This window comes from Dipodomys ordii, unplaced genomic scaffold (assembly GCF_000151885.1).
Source record: "Dipodomys ordii isolate 6190 unplaced genomic scaffold, Dord_2.0 Scaffold47, whole genome shotgun sequence".
Taxonomy (NCBI): Eukaryota; Metazoa; Chordata; class Mammalia; order Rodentia; family Heteromyidae; genus Dipodomys; species Dipodomys ordii.
In genome coordinates, this window is record NW_012267263.1 from 1,316,793 (window position 1) to 1,339,240 (window position 22,448).

The 22,448-nt window shown below is 44.3% G+C and overlaps 1 protein-coding gene across 1 annotated transcript; it reads left to right on the plus strand.

The window, feature by feature from the left end:
• Positions 1 to 3,790: 3,790 nt before the first annotated feature.
• Positions 3,791 to 13,507, plus strand: LOC105988174 (sperm motility kinase 3-like). The gene is made up of 2 exons (XM_013019716.1): positions 3,791 to 4,669; positions 13,445 to 13,507. The coding sequence occupies exons 1-2, from the start codon at positions 3,791 to 3,793 to the stop codon at positions 13,505 to 13,507; spliced, it is 942 nt and encodes a 313-aa protein (XP_012875170.1).
• The last annotated feature ends 8,941 nt before the right edge of the window (positions 13,508 to 22,448 follow it).

A 22,448-nucleotide genomic window follows, 5' to 3' on the forward strand; every position in this document is an offset into this window, starting at 1 on the left:
GACCCCCACACAGTCCTGCATCAGTGTTTCCATGATGATGGCAGTGCTAGTGGTGATTCACAGTCCTGCTGTGTAGGGTGTTGGTTTGTGGGGGCATGTGAGGCTAAAATTCTGGTAGGAGTCAGAGAATAGTTAACCATGATGTTATAGAACCTCAAATGGAGATGAGGAAGCTGAAGAAAAAAATTATCTGAGCAAGGGGCTGAAGAGTGGCAGGTATTGGGCTTGGCATCTCTGAGGAGTCCATCTTACCTGGTAAATCTCCTTCAATCAGCACCTCCAAAAGGGACCAGAAATTGTCTTCTCATTAACTGATCTCTTTTACCTGTTTTGCTGCCATCTGAACTCTTCTTCCTCCAACTCTTCTTAGTGTCCCTTCAACTCTTGTTGGCCCCTGGCCTATTCTTCTGGCTTAGAAATACCTCATTTGAGCGATCGCCTTGAGCTGAAGAGCGCAGGGACAGTGCCCAGACCCAGAGTTCAAGCCCTGAGACCAACCAAAAAAAAAAAAGGATGTCCAGAAATACCTCATTTGACTTTGCTCATGACACTTTCTTAAGCAGGAAGGCAAATGTCCTTGAAAGATCCCAAGTCCTCCAGGCTCTGGTTCGTCTTTGTCTTAGGATGCAGGATCCTCAGTGCCTCTAAGTGATAATTTGCAATACTATCTTTAATGGCCAATAGTATAACTTTGAAGGAGTTACTAATACATATTTCTTTTCACTTGATCATTGATGCTAAAGATCTTCATGGTTGTAAAATATATGGTAATATGAGCTAGGAGCTGGTGGCTCATGCCTATAGCTTTAGCTACTCAGGAAGCTGAGATCTGAGGATCTCAGCAAAAAACCAGAATTGTATGGTTCAAGTGGTAGAGTGTCAGCCTTAAGCAAAAGAAGCTAAGTGAGAACACAAGGTCCTGAGTTCAAGCCCCACTACTGTTACACACAAAAAATTACGTAAATGAAATATGTGATAATATGGCTGAGGAGAGGTGTTTTGCAAGTTTAGGGGGCCTATGGTATGTTTTTGGAAATCATGTTCTCAATGGCACCGACAGGATGGTGAGGCTGTTTCATCAAAATGATGGCAACACGTGAATCCTTACATTGCTAAAGATCAAAACTCCTTGGTCAGGATGTAAGAGCACAGCATTTGCCCTGGTGGCTTTTGCCTTTTTATTCTCTGTGTTTAGGACTGGATGGCTGTGATAGAGATGTGTGGCCCAAACTCAGAACCCACCAAGAGCCACCAGAATGACATCCATCACCTTAACTGTGGCATGACCTTACTGCCTGTTTCCTTGTTTACTGCCTTGTAGCCCTCACTGTTTGCCTCCCACTCCCCATTTACTCTTCCTTTTCCTACCCCTCCATCAATGTCCTGCTTCTTATCTTCTGCTCAGAATCATTGTTTCCACCTCATTCCAGGTTCCTGAAGTTCAGTTCACCCAGCTGTCTTCCTGTCAGAGCTGTGAACAGGCTTCAGCTTAGGGAACCTGAGGTGCCAGAGCTCCTGGAACTTGCACAGGTGCTACACACAGGCTAGAGTGTCTCAGGGATGTGACCAGTGGCTCAAGGCTCTGCAGAGCTCAGCCCCAGCCAGTCTGCTCTGGTGAGACATGGAGAGCTGCCTCCCATATGCTGAGTACCTTTTGTACCATAGAATTTCTCGTGATTGATAACAGTTTGAAGAAAGTTTTAGTGGTCAGATGTAAATGAAGAGGGAAATTATTTGAAGAGGCAGAATTAGGTCAGGCACTGTTGGCTCATGCCTGTAATCCTATCTATACAGGAGGCTGAAATCTAAGGATTGAGGTTTGCACCCAGCCCAGGCAGGAAATCTGTGAGACTCTTATCTCCCTTTAACCACCAAAAAGCCAGGGTGAAGCTGTGGTTCAAGTGGTAGAGCACCAGCCTTGAGCAAAACAGCTAAGAGACAGTGCCCAGGCCCTGAGTTCAAGCCCCAGTACCTGCAAAAAACAAAACAAAAAAAAGTGAATTAACCCTCTCGGTGGCAAATGGCATGATACTGGAGAAGACCTAGGAATGTGCAGAACAGGATCTAGGTTGAAGCTTCTGTCTAGCAGGTAAAAGTGTAGGCCCACATCACAGCTGAGACACCGTTGGAGGCTGTGTTATTGCTCAGGGTGGAGAAAGAATATATGTGTATTGAGTGATAATGCAGTCCCACAGCAAGGCCACAAATGCTGAGAGTAGACCCATGTAGAAGGATACCTGGCCTGAAGTGATGGTCACATGCTCCAGAATGGCTGTTCTAAGCCAGCCTGGGGAGGAAAATATAAGATTTCGTATGTTACAGTTCAAGGAAGACAGATCTGAGGGTTTATCTCCTTAACCAGCTGGAAATAGAGGCATGTCAACCTTGAATGAAAATGTTGAGCAAGAAGCTTCAGTATACACATACACAAGCACACACACATACACACATGCGCACACACATACTGCCTATACTCACACAAACATGAAAGAAAGAAAGAAGAAAAGGAAGGAAGGAGAGAAGGAAGGAAGGAAGGGAAAGGAAGAAAGGAAAAGAATAAAGGAAAACAGAAAAAGAAACAACAAAACTGAAGTAATAGTATACTTATTAATATATATTGTATAAATTAGTGTGAGAGCAAATTCCAGCATATGCTTAAATTGGTTTATATTCATTTTGAAATGTATTTTCCTCTTACATAGTTTGCTTTTAAAATGTTCTGAGAAATATAGTTGAATTTACAGATTTAGTCATTTTTTATTCACCAGCCCCATATTGTATGAAACTAAAATAAAAATATCCTAGAGTTAAAAAAAAAAGACTTTGTGTCAGTTTCCGAAGGAAACTCAGGCTTTTTATTTCATAATAAATCATGTTTTCATGGTTGGAGCAAGTCCCAAGGCCTGCTCGTGAGAAGGACTGAGACCACTGGTTGGTGTCTGTGTGGCCCCTGCAGTTGGCCAGGTCCTCGCAGAAGCAGGTATGAGGATGTGGACGGCGCACAAGCACAGAAGCGGGAGCAAACACGAGGACGTGGCCCAGCAGCGCACGAGAATGCTGGAGGCCACGGACCTGCGTCTCTGCGGTTCCTGCATCACTGCCACGGTGGCATCGTGGGCATCCTCCCAGGCACCTTGTGTGAGGCTTTGGCAACAGTCTTCGAGCCCCTGAGCTAGACAGCCACTGGGGTCTGGCTGTGAGTGGTCCATTTCCTTCCTGGGCCACTGTTATTGGTCCATTTCCCCTGACCGGCTATGATTGGTCCTTTATTCCCTGACATCACTGGGCCATAGTAAGGAGTCTCCGCGGGGGTATATAGGAGGCCATTCCGCTCCACCTTTGTCCGTTACCAGCACTGGGAGCTCCTGAGTGGTGGTCCCCTGGCCGGGTCTACATTGACAGTTTTTGTATGTGTGAGGGGGCAGGGAGCTTGGATTTGGGCATTGCTTTTTGCTTATTTTTTTTTCTGGTTTTTACATATTTTTTAAGCTTTTTTTTTTCTTTTCTTTTCTTGGTCATGGGGCTTGAACTCAGGGCCTGGGCACTGTTCCTGAGCTCTTTCGCGCAAGACTAATATTCTACCACTTTGAGCCACAGCTCTACTTCCGGTTCTTGAGTGGTTAGTTGCAGTGAAGAGTCTCACAGGGATTTTTCTGCCCCAGCCAGCTTCAAACCACTACCCCCAGATCTTAGTGTTCTGAGAAGCTAGGACTACAGGTGTGAGCCACTGGCACCGGGCTGCATTTAGCTGATTTTAATTAGATCTGCTACTTGCCATCTTAGCAGAAAGATGGCAGAATACAGCGAATTATCTTCAAGCTCCTCGGAGGATGAAGAGATCATTGAACAATACCATATGAAGGAGATCATTGGTTATGGCAGCTTTGGATATGTGAAACTAGCCTATCACCGCCTCACAGGCACCCAAGTGGCAGTGAAAATACTCCTGAAGGGTGAGTTCAACAATCATCGGATCAAAAATGAGGTGGACATTATTAAGACTGTACATCACCCACATGTAATCAGGTTGTACCAGGTTATGGAGAAGGATGAGCATGTGTACCTTGTTATGGAGCTGGCCACCAAGGGAGACCTCCTGGGGTGGATCCGAAAATCCAGCCGTCTATTCGAGGATGAAGCTAGGAGACTCTTCAAACAGATTGTGAGTGCTGTGCAGTACTTTCACCGGAATGGAATTGCACACCGAGACCTTAAGCCCACCAACATCCTGTTGGATGCCAAAGGCAATGCCAAGGTCAGTGACTTTGGCCTGAGCATCCGGACCACGCCAGGGCAGTTGCTGAAGGATGTATGTGGTACCTTGATATTCCGTCCCCCTGAAATGTTCCTGCGTGAAAATTATGATGGTTGTAAGGTGGACATCTGGACCTTGGGTGTCCTTTTGTATTTTATGCTAACAGGAAAATTCCCATTTCAGGGGATCAATTTTAGCCAGATACAGGTACTGGTCCTGGAGGCTAGGTACATTGCTCCATTTTACCTGTCTGCAAAAGGGCGGAATATCATCTTCCAATTGCTAACTGCAGACCCAAAGCAGAGGCCCAGTATCGAACAAATAATTGAACACCCATGGCTCAACCAAGTTGAGGAATGTGCCCCGTGTTCTGATGAGCCACTGCCCAGTGAGCTGGACCCCATTATTGTTGCAGTAATGTGTGACATGGGGTACAATCTAGCTGAGATCTGCAAATCTATTCTGGATAGAGCATTCAATGAAGCCATGGGCACATACCTTGTAATAAAAGAACACTTGAAGAAGACTGTCACCAGTGTTAAAACAGTGCCTTTGACTGTTCCACCATGCCCGACTCCTGAAGACCTTTCTGCCTTCCCTCTCCCTCCACGAAGGACAGCCAGCTTACCTACTCAGCTTAACACCATCATCTCATCTGAATTTCACTTGCCCTACGATGACAAGCAGTCACCAACGAAGAGAGGCCTAAGTGTTACTCTGCCTGCCATTCCCCTCTGCTTCCTGCAAACGATTCCCAGTTCCAGTGTAAGCCCATGCCATGACTCTATGCTTTCTCATAACTGTTATTTCTTTTTGAGTAGCAATGAGCGATGTGGGTCAGAGGAAAACACCCTTTCCTCTGGGCAGCTGAATGATGAGTTCACAGATTCTAGCTTGAATAGATGGGGCTGGAGGAGGGTGGCTCACAGCATAGCCACCATTCTTCGCAGAATATGCTGCTGTATGCAGGCCCCAAAGTAAAGTCCATAGGTTAGAAACAATCATTCCAGATAAAGAGGTGAAGAACCTGAAACATACCAAAACAATTGAAAGCTTCTTGGACTCAAAGAGCTTCAGGAGGGAGTTATATAAGACGTTTACTCTGCTTTGTGCCCAGCATGCCCAGCAGAGGCCTCAGTCTAGCACAGCAGTATGATATGCCAAGTGCTATGGGATTTTCCAGGTGGGATTCTAATCAAAAGACATTTAACATTGAACTGGATTTCCAAGGTTGAAAGGTAAGCTAAAGGTGGCCTGGAATTGCTTGTACCTGGATTTTCCAGGTGGGATTCTAATCAAAAGACATTTAACATTGAACTGGATTTCCAAGGTTGAAAGGTAAGCTAAAGGTGGCCTGGAATTGCTTGTACCTTCTGAGCTGATGGCCAGAACTTGCTTTACTTTTGGTAAAGACCAAAAGTCTTGTGTTACAGGAGTGTCTGTATTCCTGTAAACAGATGACAAGAGCTCTTTCTGGGTCATACAGTATTTACTACATGGCTTTATCCAAGTATTATATAGTGTGCTTGTGGCTTTCTAATTACTAACCTACACGAACTGATTTCAGAACTTGTTAAGCACTATGAAGAATGCCAAACCTCCATTTTGGTGCAGATCTGGGGGCTTGTTCTCCCTACTGCTTAGCATTTTATGTTAGAGTCAGCACAACAGGAGCTTCTACACAGAGCAGAGATGGGCTGATGCATCCTGGCTGTGAGATGCCTTCACAGAGTATCAGAGTCAAGTCCCTTGTGAGGTTGAAGCAGTAGTCCAGGTTGGGTCTCTAGTCTCATAAATGTCCTGGGAGGCCATGCTCTCACATGCCTCTGCCTAGAAGCCTGTTAATGGTTTATCACCACCAAAACTCACATTGGAGCTTAACTTCTCAATATGGCAGCGTCAAGAAGATTAGGTTGTGAACAGATTGATGTCATCTCACTAGAATTCTAACTCCCATGGGACTATGTTATAATGCTGACAGTTGTTAAAAGCTACCTAGGCCCTATTATTCCCTCTCATTCTAGCACATGACTCTGTACCATCTACTCTGATGTGATATGGCTTGAGAGCCTTGCAACATGTGCTGCCATGTGGACTTTCCAGCCACCACTATTGTGAACCAAATAGACTTCTTTTTCCTTATGAATTATACAACCTTAAGTTTATTCTTTTACAGCGTCATAAAATGGACCTTGATGCTATTTTTCTTTTTGGTAGAACTGAGGATTAAATAAGGGTCTTACGTTTATTAGGTAGATGCTTTAACCCTTGAGCCATGCATGCCTCAGTCCCTTTGCTTTTCAGTTTGCTAACTTTACCCAAGCCAGCCTCAGAACCCAATCCTTCTATCTCTGGCTCCTGAGTAGCTTGAGTAGATAGAGTTTCTGGCCTCTGTCCTGTAGACACTATTCTCTGGCAAAAAGATGATACAGACTACTGAACTCTCTCTCCTTCCATTTTCCTTTCCCTTTCCTTTTCCCTTTCCCTTTCCTTCCCCCCCCTCTCTCTCCCTCTCTCTCCACCCACACAAAGGGAATTGGTCTAGATGATTTATTTAATAAAGGTGAACATGCCTGAATAATCTGTTTTCTTAATTCATTTCACTTACAAAAAGTTGCTTCAGTGGGTGCTAGTGATTCACACCTGTAATCCTAGCTACTCAGGAGGCTGAGATCTGAGGATCATGGTTTGAAGCAGCCCAGCCAAAAAAGTCTGTGAGACTCTTATCTCCAATAATCCACCAGAAAACTGGAAATAGAGCTGTGGCTCAAGTAATAAAGTACTAGCCTTGAGCAAAAAAGGTCAGGGACAGCACTCATGCCCTGAGTTCAAGCTCCAGGACCAACACACACACACACACACACACACACACACACACACACACACACACACACCACATACACATATGTACACCCACAATCTCCCAATAGCTCTTGCTGTTATAAACCACAATTATTCCTAATGAATTATCCCCACAGGGCACATCTTCATGAAGTCTTTCCTACTTCCTCTGGCTCTGGCATCTGAGTAATCTGAGAATATAAGAACACCTTGTTCCCTCTCCATAAAATAAATTTATAGAGATATAATAAGCAATAGTATTATCTTCATTTGGACTTAGCCATATTAACTGTTCTATAAGAGCTGTTTATGAGGCCATTTTGAATGGTTATGGTATCAACACAATTAGCTGGAAGTATCAACATTGCTCCCAGTTACTGACTCCTAAAGAAGTTGCTTGTGGAGTTCTGGAGTGGGGATGAGCTGGTAGAGTTATAGAAAGTTGTAAGGAAGTACTTAGGAATCATTAAAAGGAATTGAGTGACCTCAAAATGTAGGTCCCTTATCTTATGTCCACCTCTTGCCTACCCAAATGTGCCCTTTCTGGGGGCACAGCTCTCTTTTTAACTTTCTCCAGGAAGCACTCAGCCCTCACTGGGGGCTTTGAGATCAGTAACTCTTCTGCCTGGCTAAGAGATAGGCTTGCTGCCTTCCCTCCGTCAGTTCCAGCTTTGTGGATTCCAGCATGCTAACAGGTACTGAACACCTGCATGCCTATCAAATTGTAAGTGGGAATAGCTGGAAGCTATAGATACCATCAGGTCAGCTGGCCACTTCACAGATGGCAAGCTGAGACTCACATTGAGAGCCACACATTGGGGTGAGGCAGAGGAGAGGACAGAACTCATCTTTCCCAGTTCCTAAGTCCTGCTTCTGAGTGGATGGAGGGGAGAGGAGGTGAAGCTCCAACGTTAGCCAGGAGTGGTTCCGGGTTTGTACCAGAATCTTGAATGTCCCTTCTAATTGAGGAAGCTTCGTCCAAATTCTACAGTACACTGTGCATGAGGGAGCATTGGGAACTGGAGGCAGGGCCAACATCAGGTACCACATCTGTCTCCTTGAAACCTGGCCAGGCCTGAGCCTAAGGTTCCTCCTTTGGGAATTGGGGGTGACTTTCTGTCCTGATGGTCTCCCTGTGTGCCACTTGCAGTCTTGCCGAGAAAGTGATAGTGTGATTCCCTTACCTTAGCAAGGAAGGTGGGAGGGAGGGAGACTGACAACCAGGACCCCTCCCTAGGCCTGTTCTAGAAAGGTCTATCCATGTTGTCCATGGTGCTTCCAGTTTGGGTTCCTGGCAGGGACTCTGCTACTTGCTTGCAGCTATGTAGGGTGGTACCCTTGGGTGCAGAGAGCATGGGGCTGGCCTGTCTGAGTCCCATCTCTGGTGTCTGTATACTAACCCAGAATCCTGACTGATGGCTGAGTAGCCTGTCTCAGGGATGAGTTCTCACCCTGCAGCTCTAGACCTGTCACGCCTCTCAGCCTTGGGAACTCAGATCTGAGCATAAAGTGAGCCAATTGCTGCACTAGAGCTCTGACAATCTCATTAGACCATTTTTCCCCCAAAAAAGATAGGTGCACACTTATTGGTAGGGTATCTGGAGCCTATAGATCAGGGGAACTTCTCTGAGATTCTGGGGCATTGAGGACCCTGGAATACTCAGTGAGTACCAAGTAGTGCTCAGTACAGAGCTCCTCTCTGTACTCACTGTGGTGGACACTGTTAGAGAGTTGAGAGTTCACATGGAAGAAAGGGTTGTTTGACTTGGAATTGTTATCAATAATAGGTGAGAAATAGTTGAGACTTCCCTTGAAGGAAGGTGAGAGTGACTGAATATTTGGGTGGAGTGGCCTTTGGGAGCAATAGCCTAGGCCCTGAGAAGCTGTACTGGACATTAGTCTGCTGGGCCCCTTGATGCCAAGACTGCCTGTCCAGTATATAGGCTCCTGTCAGCCTCACTCAGATCCCATTATACAATACAAATTGAGTTACAGCGTGAAACTCTCCCTGTTTAGTGAATAAGCACTTTGTATTAGTTACGTCAGCTATCTTGTGATTTCACATCATTGCTAGAAGCCTGAATGTGTTTCTTGGAGGAGGGAGCTGTAAAGCACCATCTAAATCCGTCTTTCTTGGCCTTCAACATTGCAAGCAGCCTGTGTCCTGCTTGGGGACCCAGGGATCCCCAACCATGGAGTGCTGGGGTCCATTGCCACTCCTCTTCTGTGATGGTAATCAGAGCAGGCAGATGTCTTTGATAGCTGGGGCTAATGGGTTGTCCAACAGGGCCAGTCTAGCCCCAGACAGGCTCTGTGCTCCCTGGCAAGGCCACACTGAGTGCACGCAGGCCTGCAGGTGGAGAAAGATGGCATCAGCACCTACTTCTAGAGGCTGGGCTCCAGAATGCTCACCTTGCCAAGGGAACATTTACTACCAACACGGGTCTGTTCCACTCATTTCTATTTTTTTTTGTCTTTTCTTTTTTTGGTACTGGGCATCGAACCCAGGACTTTGCGCTTGCTAGGCAAGCGCTTTGCCACTGAGCTACATCCCAGCCCTTCCACTCATTTCTAGACAGCTTTATTTTTCCTTTGTGGGAAATGAATGTGGGAAATGTGAATGAATGATAACAGCGTAAAACTAAGTGAATTCAGTTCGATTTCTCTAATAAACAAAACTATAATTAACCTAGAAACAAAGGTCAGTGCAGTGGTAAAATGGCTGTGGATGCCAAAGAATTACAATGAGGAGCTAGTTTGTGCTAAGGTAGAAATGAGTCAATAACCATCTTGAGAAGCACTGTAAAAGAACTTTGTGAGCCAGGCCAAAGTTTTGAACCATCAGAAAGAGCTTCACCTCATGCTAGAAATTCAGAGTGAGGGATCAGTGGGGGTTGTTTCTTAATTATGTAGACGGAAATGGGAGGGAACTGCTGGCTTCCTGGGCAGGTGTCCTCCCAAGTGACATGGGACGGGGAAGTAGGGAGACCTGAATCCTTGCTTTGAAGGACTGGCTTTTACTCCTGAGTCTCCGTGTGAGACAGACAAGGCACCAAGTTCTTGAATAACCTCATTTGTCTCTGCAAGGTAAGGAGGTAGCAACCACCAGAGCCCTTATCCCTAGGTCCCAGCTAACCCAGTCTCTTGTCTCAGGGAACAACAGGGAAGGGTTGGTAGAAACCCAGACTGCCCTTGTGTTCTCCCATTCGGCCACGCATGAAGGAGACCTGAATATGTTCTGGAATGGTCTGCCCAGGATTCAATTCTTGGTGGGAGTCCAGATCCCACGTGCCATTTGACAATCCTGACAGATTCAAGGATAGGAACCTGTGGTTTACCTCACCCCTTCCCTGCGTGTTTTGGGCAGGAAAAGCTAGACTCGGCTACTTTGTAAATAAAACTGTGCTGGTGAGAACCTGACATACTACTGGGCACTGCCACTGTCATAAAAAGATCAGGCTTTGCCCTGAGTCTTTTTTTCCTTCTCTGAAGGAGCTAAGTGATTAATCATTTCTTGTTTAATGGTGGTGAAATGTATTCAGCTATTGTGATATCTGGTGCTATATCTTGGCAGTTTGGTTCTGAAATATACCTCAGAGGCCCATGTGTTATTGACTTGGTTGCTAACCCATGGTACCAGGAGGTTGAACCTTTAGCTGGGTAACAGTATTGCATGCCTGTCACCCCAGTAATGGGAAGCATAAGTAAGAGGATCACAGGGAGGATGAGTCAAGTGTTAGAGTGGCTCCCTAGCAAATGTGAGAGACTGAGTTCAATCCCCAGGACTACAATCAATCAAATGAATGAACGACTCAATCAGAAACCAGCTCTATGATAGAGCAACCTTTTCCTCCTATAGCTGCAAGCACTGAGACAGATGAGAAAAGACTGGTCCATGGGTCATAGTGGCTCCTAGACAGGCTGAGTTCTCCTGGTTTCCAGATGATGGGGCAGAGAGAAGGAAGAGAAGGTCTGTGTGTGATGCCACTGCTTGTCTCAGAGCTCTTCTCAGTGCTGCTAGCGACGTGGGTCTCTGATTTTCTGAGCAGCTTTCTATCTCTGAGTCCTTCCCACTGTCTTTCTGGGAAGGACTTAGTTTCAGTTCCAAGCCTGAGGCAGCATTTTGTCTGAGGGAGTGGAGCCAGCCTCTGGGGAGAGGACTGGCGGAGAGGGGCAGTGGGATGCTAGGTGCAGGGCCATTGTTTGGGAGGGTGCTCCGTGCAATGTCCTGTGGCTCTGTGGACTCTGAGCTGCTTCCCAGGGCTGCTCGCTTCTGAGGTTACACTCTTTGTTTATTCCCAGGGAGGCTGATGCTGATTTTGAAAGGAGCTGATTTGAACTGGGAGTGGCCCGAACTGCATGGTGGTGACCAGCTCCAGGTTGTTGTCTACCTGTCTTCTTACTTGTCCTCCCAGAAGAAGCTCTTGGCTTTGTGACCTGTGTTAGCTTCACAGTTGTCCCCTGAACAAAGAAATGTTTTTCTCCTAAAGCCATAGTAATCGAAACAGCTTGGTACTGGAACAAGAACAGACCCAGAAATGAACCCACAGACCTATAGCCATCTAATCTTCGATAAGGGAGTTAAAAGAATAGAATGGAAGAAAGACAGCTTCTTCAGTAAATGGTGCTGGCAAAATTGGTTAACTACTTGTAGAAAACTAAAGCTAGATCATTATATACCACCCTGCACCAGAATCAACTCCAAATGGATCAAAGACCTCGGAGTCAAAGCAGACACTCTGAAAACATTACAGGATGGAATAGGAGAAACCCTAGGTCTCCTTGACACAGGCCGAAATTTTTTGAATAGAGACCCAGAAACACAACAAATCAAAGAAAGGTTTGACAAATGGGATTGTTTGAAATTGCAGAGCTTCTGCATGACAAAGGACATAGCTAGCAAGATCAATAGAAAGCCCAGGGATTGGGAGAAGATCTTCACTAGCCATACAACGGACAAGGGTCTCATATCTAAAATATACCTGGAACTCAAAAAATTAAATCCCCCAACAATAAATCCTGAAAGAAACAACAGCCCAATAAATAAGTGGGCTAAAACTTAAAGAGAAACTTCTCTGAAGAGGAAAGAAGGATGGCCAATAGACACATGAAGAAACGCTCAACTTCCCTAGCCATAAAAAAAATGCAAATCAAAACAACATTGAGATACCACCTCACCCCAATTAGAATGGCTATAATCAAGAACTCTAATAACAACAGATGCTGGAGGGGATGTGGCCAAAAGGGAACCCTACTGCATTGTTGGTAGGAGTGTAAACTTGTTCAACCACTTTGGAAAGCAGTATGGAGGTTCCTCAGAAGACTCCACATAGAGCTCCCCTATGACCCAGCAATCCCACTTTTGGGCATTTACCCAAATGATCACAAACAAGACCATACTAAAGCTACCAGCACAACTATATTTATTGCAGCATTATTTACCATAGCTAAGATATGGAACCAACACAGATGCCCCTCAGTAGATGAATAGATCAAGAAAATGTGGTATAAATACACAATGGAATTCTATGCCTCCATCAGAAAGAACGACATTGCCCCATTTGTTAGGAAATGGAAAGATTTGGAAACAATTATATTAAGTGAAGTAAGCCAGACCCAAAGAAATATAGGTCCCATGTTTTCCTTTATTTGCAATAACTAGTATATGTCTGAGAGAAACAGAAACTGTCAGACAAGTTGATGTTAGGTGAAATGAACCCCAAGATAAGGATTCAAATGTTTTTTTCTTTCTTGCGATTGTTTCCAATATATTTATAAGGTGATTTCTTTGTTGCTTTGTATGTCCCTCCCCTAGGGTATAAACCCTGCTTTCACTGTATTTGATGCTGATATAATTTGTGGAGGGGAATGGAAAAAACAATCTGTTTAAATAGGGATACAGGTGGATCCATTATAACAATGAGACATGTAAGACATTATGTCAAAAAATGAACTTTACAATTTTGGCAGGGTGGGTGGTGGTGGTGGGTGGTGGTGGTGGTCGTAGGAGGGTGTGGGGGTGTGAGGGTGGAGAGGGGAAGGGATGGTATGGGGAAACAAAGGAGGAGGCAACAATGCTTGATAAGAAATGTACTCATTATCTTGCCCATGTAATTGTAACCCCTCTGTATGGTATTTTCACAATAATAATAATAAGAAGAAGAAATGTTTTCTCCTAAATGCCACAGCAAGTAAAAATCTGATATTCCACATATGTTACCTACCTGCTTATTGTTTATTTTTGTTTGAACTCAGACTTTGAGCTTGGGGTCTATAGGAACTCATGGATCTGAGAGTCAGAAGGCATCCTGGATTGCCCTTATCCCTTGATGGTCTTTCAGTGACTAGATCCAGCTGCTGGGTACCCTAGAGATGCTGCCTGGCCAGAGCCTAGGGGCCAAGCTTGGCTGAAAAAACAGGGGGAGCTGTATAAGTACACAGTAGTGTGTTAGTTTCTGCCCCACCTTTCCCCCATTTCAATGCAGATCTCTCTCTCTCTCTCTCTGTTTGCTCTGTAAAGCTCATTTTATCACTATGCCAACATAAAGCTATTGTCCAGGAATCACCTATTTTACAACAGAATGATGAAATCTGGAATATTTTAAAGACCTTGTTACACAGACTGCATGCTCAGAATTGTAGCTCTTCCTGTCAGCCCAATTTTTCTTCTGGGAGAACCAGGGTGTCAAATAAGCTCAGTTTCATGTACTGGAACATCCAAAGCCCATTATTTGACATCATAACGTGTATGAATGAAAACATTATTTTCACTTCCTTTCAGCTAGATATGGAGAAACCTCTGAAGGAGTGAGTGACCTAGGAGATGTAGTGGTGCCTGCAGATGGATCATACCAGTGGAGGGACCACACCCGTGGATGGAGTGTGTCTGCACATGCGTAGGAGTTCAGTAAGATTGGATGTGAGCCTCTACCACTGGGCTCAGCTTCTGGCATTGGATTCCCACACAAAGGAAATGTTGAGAGCTCAGGCTGCTCTCACTTGTGTGACAGGTGTGTGCTGGGGGAGGAATCAGGCACACTTGGCTTTTGGTCTGTGTGCATTGGGGTCAGGAGCCTGAAGCTATCAGAGCAGACTGAGGAGAAGGTGGGCTGGGACTCCTAGCAAGACAGGGGTCCAGTTTAGGGCTGTTTGCAAGGCAAAGCTCTGTCCAAAGAGTGAGATGGGATTCTGGTGAGAGAAGCAATGAGAGCTAAAACGGGCAAAAGAGGGGTGACCTGATGAAAGGCAGAGTTGATACTGAAGGAGAACTGAGAGGAGGAAAGAAGAGAGCTGAGGAGTCCTGGTTTCAACATGGACCACTCTTCAGTGGACCGGGGGGGATATAGGAGCACTGTCAATTTCCATGCTCTTGTGTGTGTGTGTGTGTGAATATGTGCTGGTACTGGAGCTTGAACCCCTGCTTTTCTCTATCTCTCTCCCCTCTCTCAATTCTTTGCCCCCTCTCTCTTTCCCCTCTCCATCTCCTCCATTCCTGTATCTTCCATTCCTGCCTCCCCAATCCCTGTACTTCCCTCCCTCCCTCTCTTTTTTCTCTCCTCTTTTTCTTTTTCTCTCTTCTCTCTCTCTCCATCTCTGATTCTGTCTCTCCGTCTCTGTCTGTTTATTTGTGTGTGTGTTTGTGTGTGTGTCTTCCTCTCTCCCTCTCTCTCTTTCCCCTGCCCCTTTGGTTTGCATTCATGAAGCTGTTGGTTTGTATGCTTGGGGCTGGTATTCTTCCACTTGAATAACACCTTTGGTGACATTTTCCTAGTCCATTGGAGATGGAGTCTTCCCAGGCTAGCCTGAACTGTGATCTTCCAGGCCTCAGCTTCTTGAATAGCTGGGAATATAGGCCTGAGCCACCTGCTTCCAGCAATGCTTTGGACTTGGTTCTTCTGGTAGCACAGGTTTGTTTCTCTGTTGTTACTAAGAGACTTGTGTATTTATCTGAGAGACAGCTCTATAAGGGACACCTTAAAACCTGATGGAGGGAGGAAGGTGGTGGGAGATAGTGTGCATAATGGACAGGGAGAGACAGACTTGTGCACAGTGCAAAGGTGTCAGCACTGAGCGGTGTCGGGGTCTGGGTAGAGATCCTATGAGTCACAGAGAGGTCCCCAGCTGACACCCCCTTCCCCAGAGTACCAGGCTTTGGGCATGGAGCTGGCAGTTCTAGTGTGAAGAATCGAGACCTCATGGATAAAAGGCAGAGTCCCCAAGCTGTTGGTCTTGGATTCTGGGATCATTTACCAGCCTCTTCCACACTAGTTCAGTCATTCTTTCTGAGATCTTTCTAGCAGTGCAAGCTACTTTGTTAAAGCTATCGGTGGCAAGCAAATAAAACAGAAATATCACATTCTGTCTTCCCTTCTCAGACAAAATTCCCAAGAACATTTACATTTCAAAGGCTCCCAAAGTCTTCTGCTAAAGAAACCTGTTAAATTTCCAGCCATCCTATATCCTAAGCTTATTTGACCAGAGATCCTTTGTGTTACAGAAAGCCTAGGAAAGTTCTGTGAGGGTTTCCTGTCCTTGTGCAATGGGGCACCATTATTACTTTATATTTTCCTGTTCACTAGCGTGTAGAGGGAATGGTGAGGTAACTCACCAGCTCTGCTCTTCCTTTCAGATTGACAGCTGGCTGGCTGGGCACCATCTGACCTGTGTGTTGAGCTTTGAGCAGGCCTTCTAAAGGCCGAGGACAGATGCATCTGTTCCTCCAGTGTGGCTCTGTGGACACCTGCTCAGAGACCTGTGTTTACACACTGATTGCTTCTTAGTTCAACCGGAGCATTTGGCTAGACGGCCAGTCTGTACAGCCACCTTTACAGCCAAATGAAGCTTACCTGAGGCCAGGCATCTCTGTGGAGGGAGGGATGTGAGCAGAAGCATTCCATCTGTCCAACCTCCCTGCCCCACTGCAGCACAGGCCTTGAGCTAGTGATTACCTTGTTTTTGCATATGGTGATGAAATAGTCCCAGGAATTCTTCCACTTTTCAAAATCTTATTGTGAAGGTACTAGGGTGGCCTGAATATGTGACAGAAATTCTTTGAATTTGGAGAGAAGATCAGAGACAGGAGCCACCTCAGTAATGAGGCTGCCTTCAGAGAGGCCATGAATGGCTCAGAGGTTGGTCATCTTCTGCATCTCCCTACTGGCTACAAAAAGGTAGGTGCTGCTGACTCTCATCCTGAGAGGACAGAGCTCTGGTGAGCACTTGGGCAGAGCCTTGTGGTGAGTTCCTCCATGGATAGACCATGTCCATGGCCAGATGTTATCAGGGTTGTGTCCCAATTTCCATAAGAGGTTCTGCTTGGAAGCTTCTTTGTCTATTCATGTGTGTTACCAAGGCTGCTTTGATTCCCAGTGAGATCCAGTGAACCCAGTGGCTTTCTTGAAGGAGAGGCCCTCTTGAGTGTAGCCTTCTGTGTCTTGGACAAAACCCAGCTTTGCTGCCCACAGAGACATTGCTGGAGTTGGGAAACCACATATAAGGTCAGGGAAGTATTGGCTAACTGCCTTTCTGAATTGACCTTCTTGGCACTGCCCTCTGACTTGACTCCTGGATGGATATGTGCATTCTTATTAGCATATAGTGGGTGGCATATGTACCTCATTTCCTAGTGAAAGAGCAAGTAGTTCCACTTTGAATGATTGATTCTACTTTTCTCTCTGACAAGGTATATCAGAAGCATACAAGCAGATGGCTTCTCAGGAATTTTTGTGAGAAACCAGCTTTCTACAAACCCAACACCCTGGGGAAATCCAATATGCAAATGGAGAGGAAAGTAGGAGGAAACCTAGATACAGAGGTAGATGGCCTCTACCCTCTTGTGGTCTACTCCCAATCAGAAAACTACTATTTCTTTGGCAACTTCTTTTTTTTTCAATCAAGAGGACAGATTTTTATTTTTTTCTTTCATTTATATTTTTTATTGTAAAAATACTGTACAGAGGGGTTACAGTTACATGAGGAGGGTAATGAGTACATTTCCTATAGAGCATTGTTACCTCCTCCTTTGTTTTCCCCCTACCATCCCTTCCTGCTCCACCTCCCCAACCCCACCAAGTTGTAAAGTCTGTTTTCAACATAGTGTCTTGTACATCTCATTGTTACAATAGGTCATCCTGTATCCTTATTTCAACATTTTGTTATTTTCCTTACCCTCCCCAAATTAGAAAAATGCATATACAAGATGCAGGCTACCGACATCAAATACAATGAAAAACAGAAGTTATACTGTTGGGAAGGAACATTCAAAAGAAACAAAAGGATCACATAGTGCATTATAAGTACATTAAAAACAATCACAAGAAAGAAAAAAAACACTTGTGCCCCTATCTTGGGGTTCATTTAGCTTAACATCATCTTATATCGTCATATGTACATAACTTTTGACCTTTTCTGCTTGTCCTAGACATATACTAGTTATTGTAAATAAGGGAAACCATGGGACCTATATTTCTTTGGGTCTGGCTTACTTCACTGAATATAATTTTTTCCAAGTTTTTCCATTTCCTAACAAATGGGCGATGAAATGGGGCTATGTCATTCTTTCTGATGGAGGCATAGAATTCCACTGTATATATGTACCACATTTTCTTGATCCATTCATCTACTAAAGGGCATCGGAGTTGGTTCCATATCTTAGCTATGGTGAATAATGCTGTGATAAACATGGTTGTGCTGGTAGCTTTGGTATGGTCTTGCTTGTGATCATTTGGGTAAATGCCCAAAAGTGGGATTGCTGGGTCATAGGGGAACTCTATGTGAAGTCTTTTGAGGAACTTCCATACTGCTTTCCAAAGTGGTTGAACAAGTTTACATTCTCACCAACAATGCAGTAGGGCTCCCTTTTGGCCACATCCCTCCAGCATCTGTTGTTACTAGATTTTTTGATTATAGTCATTCTAACTGGGGTGAAGTGGAATCTCAATGTTGTCTTGATTTGCATTTCTTTTATGGCTAGAGAAGTTGAGCATTTCTTCATATGTCTATTGACCATTCTTATTTCCTCTTCAGAGAAGTTTCTCTTTAAGTCTTTAGACCGCTTATTTATAGGACTTCTCTGAGGATTTGTTGTAGGGAGATTTAGTTTTTTGAGTTCGAAGTATATTTTATATATGAGACTCTTGTCCCTTGTATGGCTAGTGAAGATCTTCTCCCAATCCCTGGGCTTTCTATTGATCTTGCTAGCTCTGTCCTTTGCCATGCAGAAACTCTGCAAATGCAATCCCATTTGTCTGATTTGTTGTGTTTCTGGGTCTCTATTAAGAAAATTTCAGCCTGTGCTAAGGAGCCCTAGACTTTCTCCTATTGATTTCTGTAATGTTTCATGGTGTCTGCTTTTATTTTGAGGTCTTTGATCCATTTGGAGTTGATTCTGGTTCAGGGTGATATATAAGGATCTATCTTTCATTTTCAACAGGTGATTAACCAATTTTGCCAGCACCATTTACTGAAGAGGCTCTTTCCTCCATTCTGGTTTTTTTTTAGCTCCCTTGTCAAAGATTGGGTGGCTATAGGTCTGTGGGTTCATTTCTGGGTCTTCAGTTCTATTCTATTGGTTCTCAGGTCTGTTCTTGTGCCAGTACCAAGCTATTTTGATTACTATGGTTTTGTAGTAGAATTTGAAATTTGGTATTGATATTCCTCCAGCGCTGTTCTTTCTGCCAAGGATTGTTTTGGCTATTCAAGGTCTTTTATTGTTCCATATGAATTTTTGGATTGCTTCTTCTATTTCCTTGAAGAATGAGGTTGGGATATTGATAGGTATTGCATTGAATTTGTAGATAGCCTTTGGCAGTATTGCCATTTTCACAATGTTAATCCTCCCAATCCAGGAGCCTGGGAGGTTTTTCTACTTCCTTAGTTCTGCTTTAATTTCCTTTTTCAGGTTTCTAAAGATTTGTCATAGAGATCCTTCACCTCTTTAGTTAACTCCTAGGTATTTTATTTTTTGTGGGATGTTACAAAAGTGGTTGCTTCCCTAATTTCAGCCATGCTCTTGTTGTTGTTGGCATACAGGAAAGCCATTGATTTCTGAGGTTTAATTTCATACCCTGCTACTTTGCCAAAGTTTCTGATCAGCTCAAGTAACTTGGGAGTGGAGTCCATGGGGCTCTTTAAATACAAAATCATGTCATCTGCAACGAGGGAGAGTTTTACTTCATCTTTCCCTATTTTGTTCTCCTTTCTGTTTGCATCCTGTCTTATTGCCCTAGCTAGGCATTCTAATGCTAAGTTGAAGAGTTGTGGCGAGAGCAGACATCCTTGTCTCATTCCTGAATTTAGAGGAAATGGCTTTAACTTTTTGCCATTGTTTAATACTGGCTGTAGGAACCCTACTGCATATGTCATACACAGCTTTTCTTATATTGAGGAATGTTCCATGGATTCCTAGTTTTTCCAGAGCTTTTATCATAAAGGGGTGTTGGATCTTGTCAAATGCCTTTTCTGCATCTATTAGGATAATCATGTGGTTCTTATCCTTGCTCTTGTTGATGTGATGAATTATATGACTTGATTTGTGTATATTGAACCAGCTTTGAATCCCTGAAATGAATCCTGTTTGATCGTGGTGTATGATTTTTTTGATGAATGTTGAAGACGATTGGCCGAAATTTTGTTGAGAAGTTTTGCGTTGATATTCATCAACGAAATGGGTCTATAGTTCTCTTTTTTTTATGAGTCCCTGCTTGGTTTTGGGATGAGGGTTATAATGGCTTCATAGAAAGATTTTGGTAGTAAACTTTCACTTTCAATTTCATTGAAGAGTTGGAGGAGTATTGGTGTGAGTTCTGCTTTGAAGGTCTTGTAGAATTTAGCTGTAACTCCATCCGGTCCTGGACTTTCCTTGGGTGGGAGTTCTCTTATTGCTCTTTCTCTTTCGATGCTTGATATGAGTCTGTTAAGTTGGTTTAAATCATCTTGGTTTAGTTTGGGTATGTCAATATTTGCTAGAAATCCGTCCATATCTTTCAAATTCTCAAACTTATTAGTATAAAGGTTTGAGAAGTATTCCCTTATTATGTTCTGAATCTTGATTGTTTCTGTAATGATATTACCATTCTCATTTCTGAGTTTGTTTATTGGGGTGTGTTCTCTTCTTTTTCTGATAAGATTTGCTAAGGGTCTGTCAATTTTGTTAATTTTTTCAAGAACCAATTCTTTGTTTTGTTGATTCTTTCTATAGATTTTTGGGACTCTTAACTCATTTAATTCTGATTTAATTTTAATTATTTGTTTCCATCTACTAGATTGGGGTTTAGCTTGTTTCTCTTTTTCAAAGAGCTTTAGATGCCTCATTAAATTGTTGGCTTCAGATCTCTCCAATTTGTTAATATAGGAACTCAGAGCTATAAACTTGCCTCTGAGTACTGTCTTTGCTGTGTCCCGGAAGAGCTGATAGTTTGTGTGTTCATTTTTGTTAAATATCATGAACATTTGTATTTCCTTTCTAATCTCTTCCATGATCCACTGGTGGTTCAACAGTGTGTTGTTCAGCCTTCATGTGCTATAGGATTTCCTTTGGTGGCTTTTGGTATTGAATTCTAATTTTATTCCCTTGTGGTCTGAGAGAATGCAAGGCATCATTTCAATGTATCTGAATTTGGACAAATTTGCTTTGTGACCTAGAATGTGGTCTATTTTGGAGAATGCTCCATGAGCTGCTGAGAAGGTCTTTGGCAACTTCTAAGAGTGCCAGGTGACAAGGCCTTGCTGACCTGAGGGGCACAGCTGAGTGGTATGAGGGTGAGAGAGTGGGCTTCAATTCACATCAGTGGGCTGGCTTAGGAGGCTAGCTTCTGCTAGGCCTAGGGCAACTCTGCTGAGTTCAAAAGCATGAACTTGTTGTGCTGGGCATGGTGTGGTGGCACATGCCTATAATTCCAGCAACATAGGAGGCATAGGTTGACAGATTATGGTCTGAGGATGCCCTCCAATGAAAAGGCTTTAAGTTATCTGATAGCTTAACAAGGAGAAGGTGGTGGCAGTACATGTGGTAGAGCGCCTGCCTAGCAAGTACAAGGGCCTAAGCTCAAATAGATTTTTTTTTAATTAAAAAAGCATGAACCTGTGCCTCCCTCGGTCTCACATTTCCTGATCAGCAAAATGTGAGCCCTAATAACGCCCAACTCACAGGATGCAGGAAGAATTCACTGAGGTAGTGTGTGGTGAAGCTTATACCTGCTTTCTGCAGACATTAACCATTAAGAGCATGCTACTTCATTTATGTTTTTCTCCCCTCCTCCCCTTTAAGAGGGTGCTTTTAGAATTCCAAGGAATTTTAAAGCTCCCCCACACTGTCCCCCCAAAGCCAGAAAGAGTAGTCCATCAGTGGGGGCTGCTTCTGAGAACTTCTTTCTCCCCAGAATTCTTTTTTTTTTTTTTTGGTTCCGGTCGTGGGGCCTGAACTCTGGGCCTGGGCGCTGTCCCTCAGCTCTTCAGCACAAGGCTAGTGCTCTACCACTTGAGCCATAGCACCACTTCTGGCTTTTTTCATTTTGCTTATGTGGTACTGAGGAATCGAACCCAGGGCCTCAGGCATGCAAGGCAAGCGCTCTACCACTGAGCCACCTTCCCAGCCCCTCTCCCCAGAATTCTGAGTTTTCCCCTCCCACTGTGAGCCCATGTTTTACAGTCACTTGTGCTCTCTGGCCTTTGACTTGTCCTATTCTTTCCCCTGAGGATTGATCCTATCAAATATCTGTCTGTGAGCAAATAGAACTAACACACATTGCCTCTTTGGGGCTTGGGGTCACTGCTGACTTGAGGAGGGATACTTAATTTAGCTTAATCCCTCTTGACTGTCCATGACTTCTACTGCATTTTCCTATAGAGAGATGAGCAAATGGAAAGACAATGTGATTGCAACAGAAATGTTACCATCCTTGCCTAACCTCAGTGTCATCAGTGCTGTGAGATGCGTGGCAATTAGCCACCAAACAATTAGTCCTCTTAAGAGTCACAGTGAGGAAATTTTCAAGATGGCGGAGGAGAAGCTGGAATCTGAAAAAGCTCACGCATAGAAAGCAGTTTTAGAGTTCCAGTGAACAGTCCTAAGCCAGAGAATCACACCAAGTGTGCCATCACAGGACAGAGAGTTAGACAAGAGTTTGCCAAGGCAAAAAGACACATCTGAGCACTCGCCAGCAGCCGCCGCAGCGGCGGCGGCAGGGTCGCAAGCGGCAGAGAACACAGCCAGGGCAATACCTGAGCTCTCACACAGAAAGTCCGGGATGAAGGAGCCAGACGCAGCGGGCGAGCGGATTCTACTCAACACCAGCAAGAACCAACAAAGAGCGGACATCTTCATCCTGCAGCTTGCAGACCAGAGACGACCCAG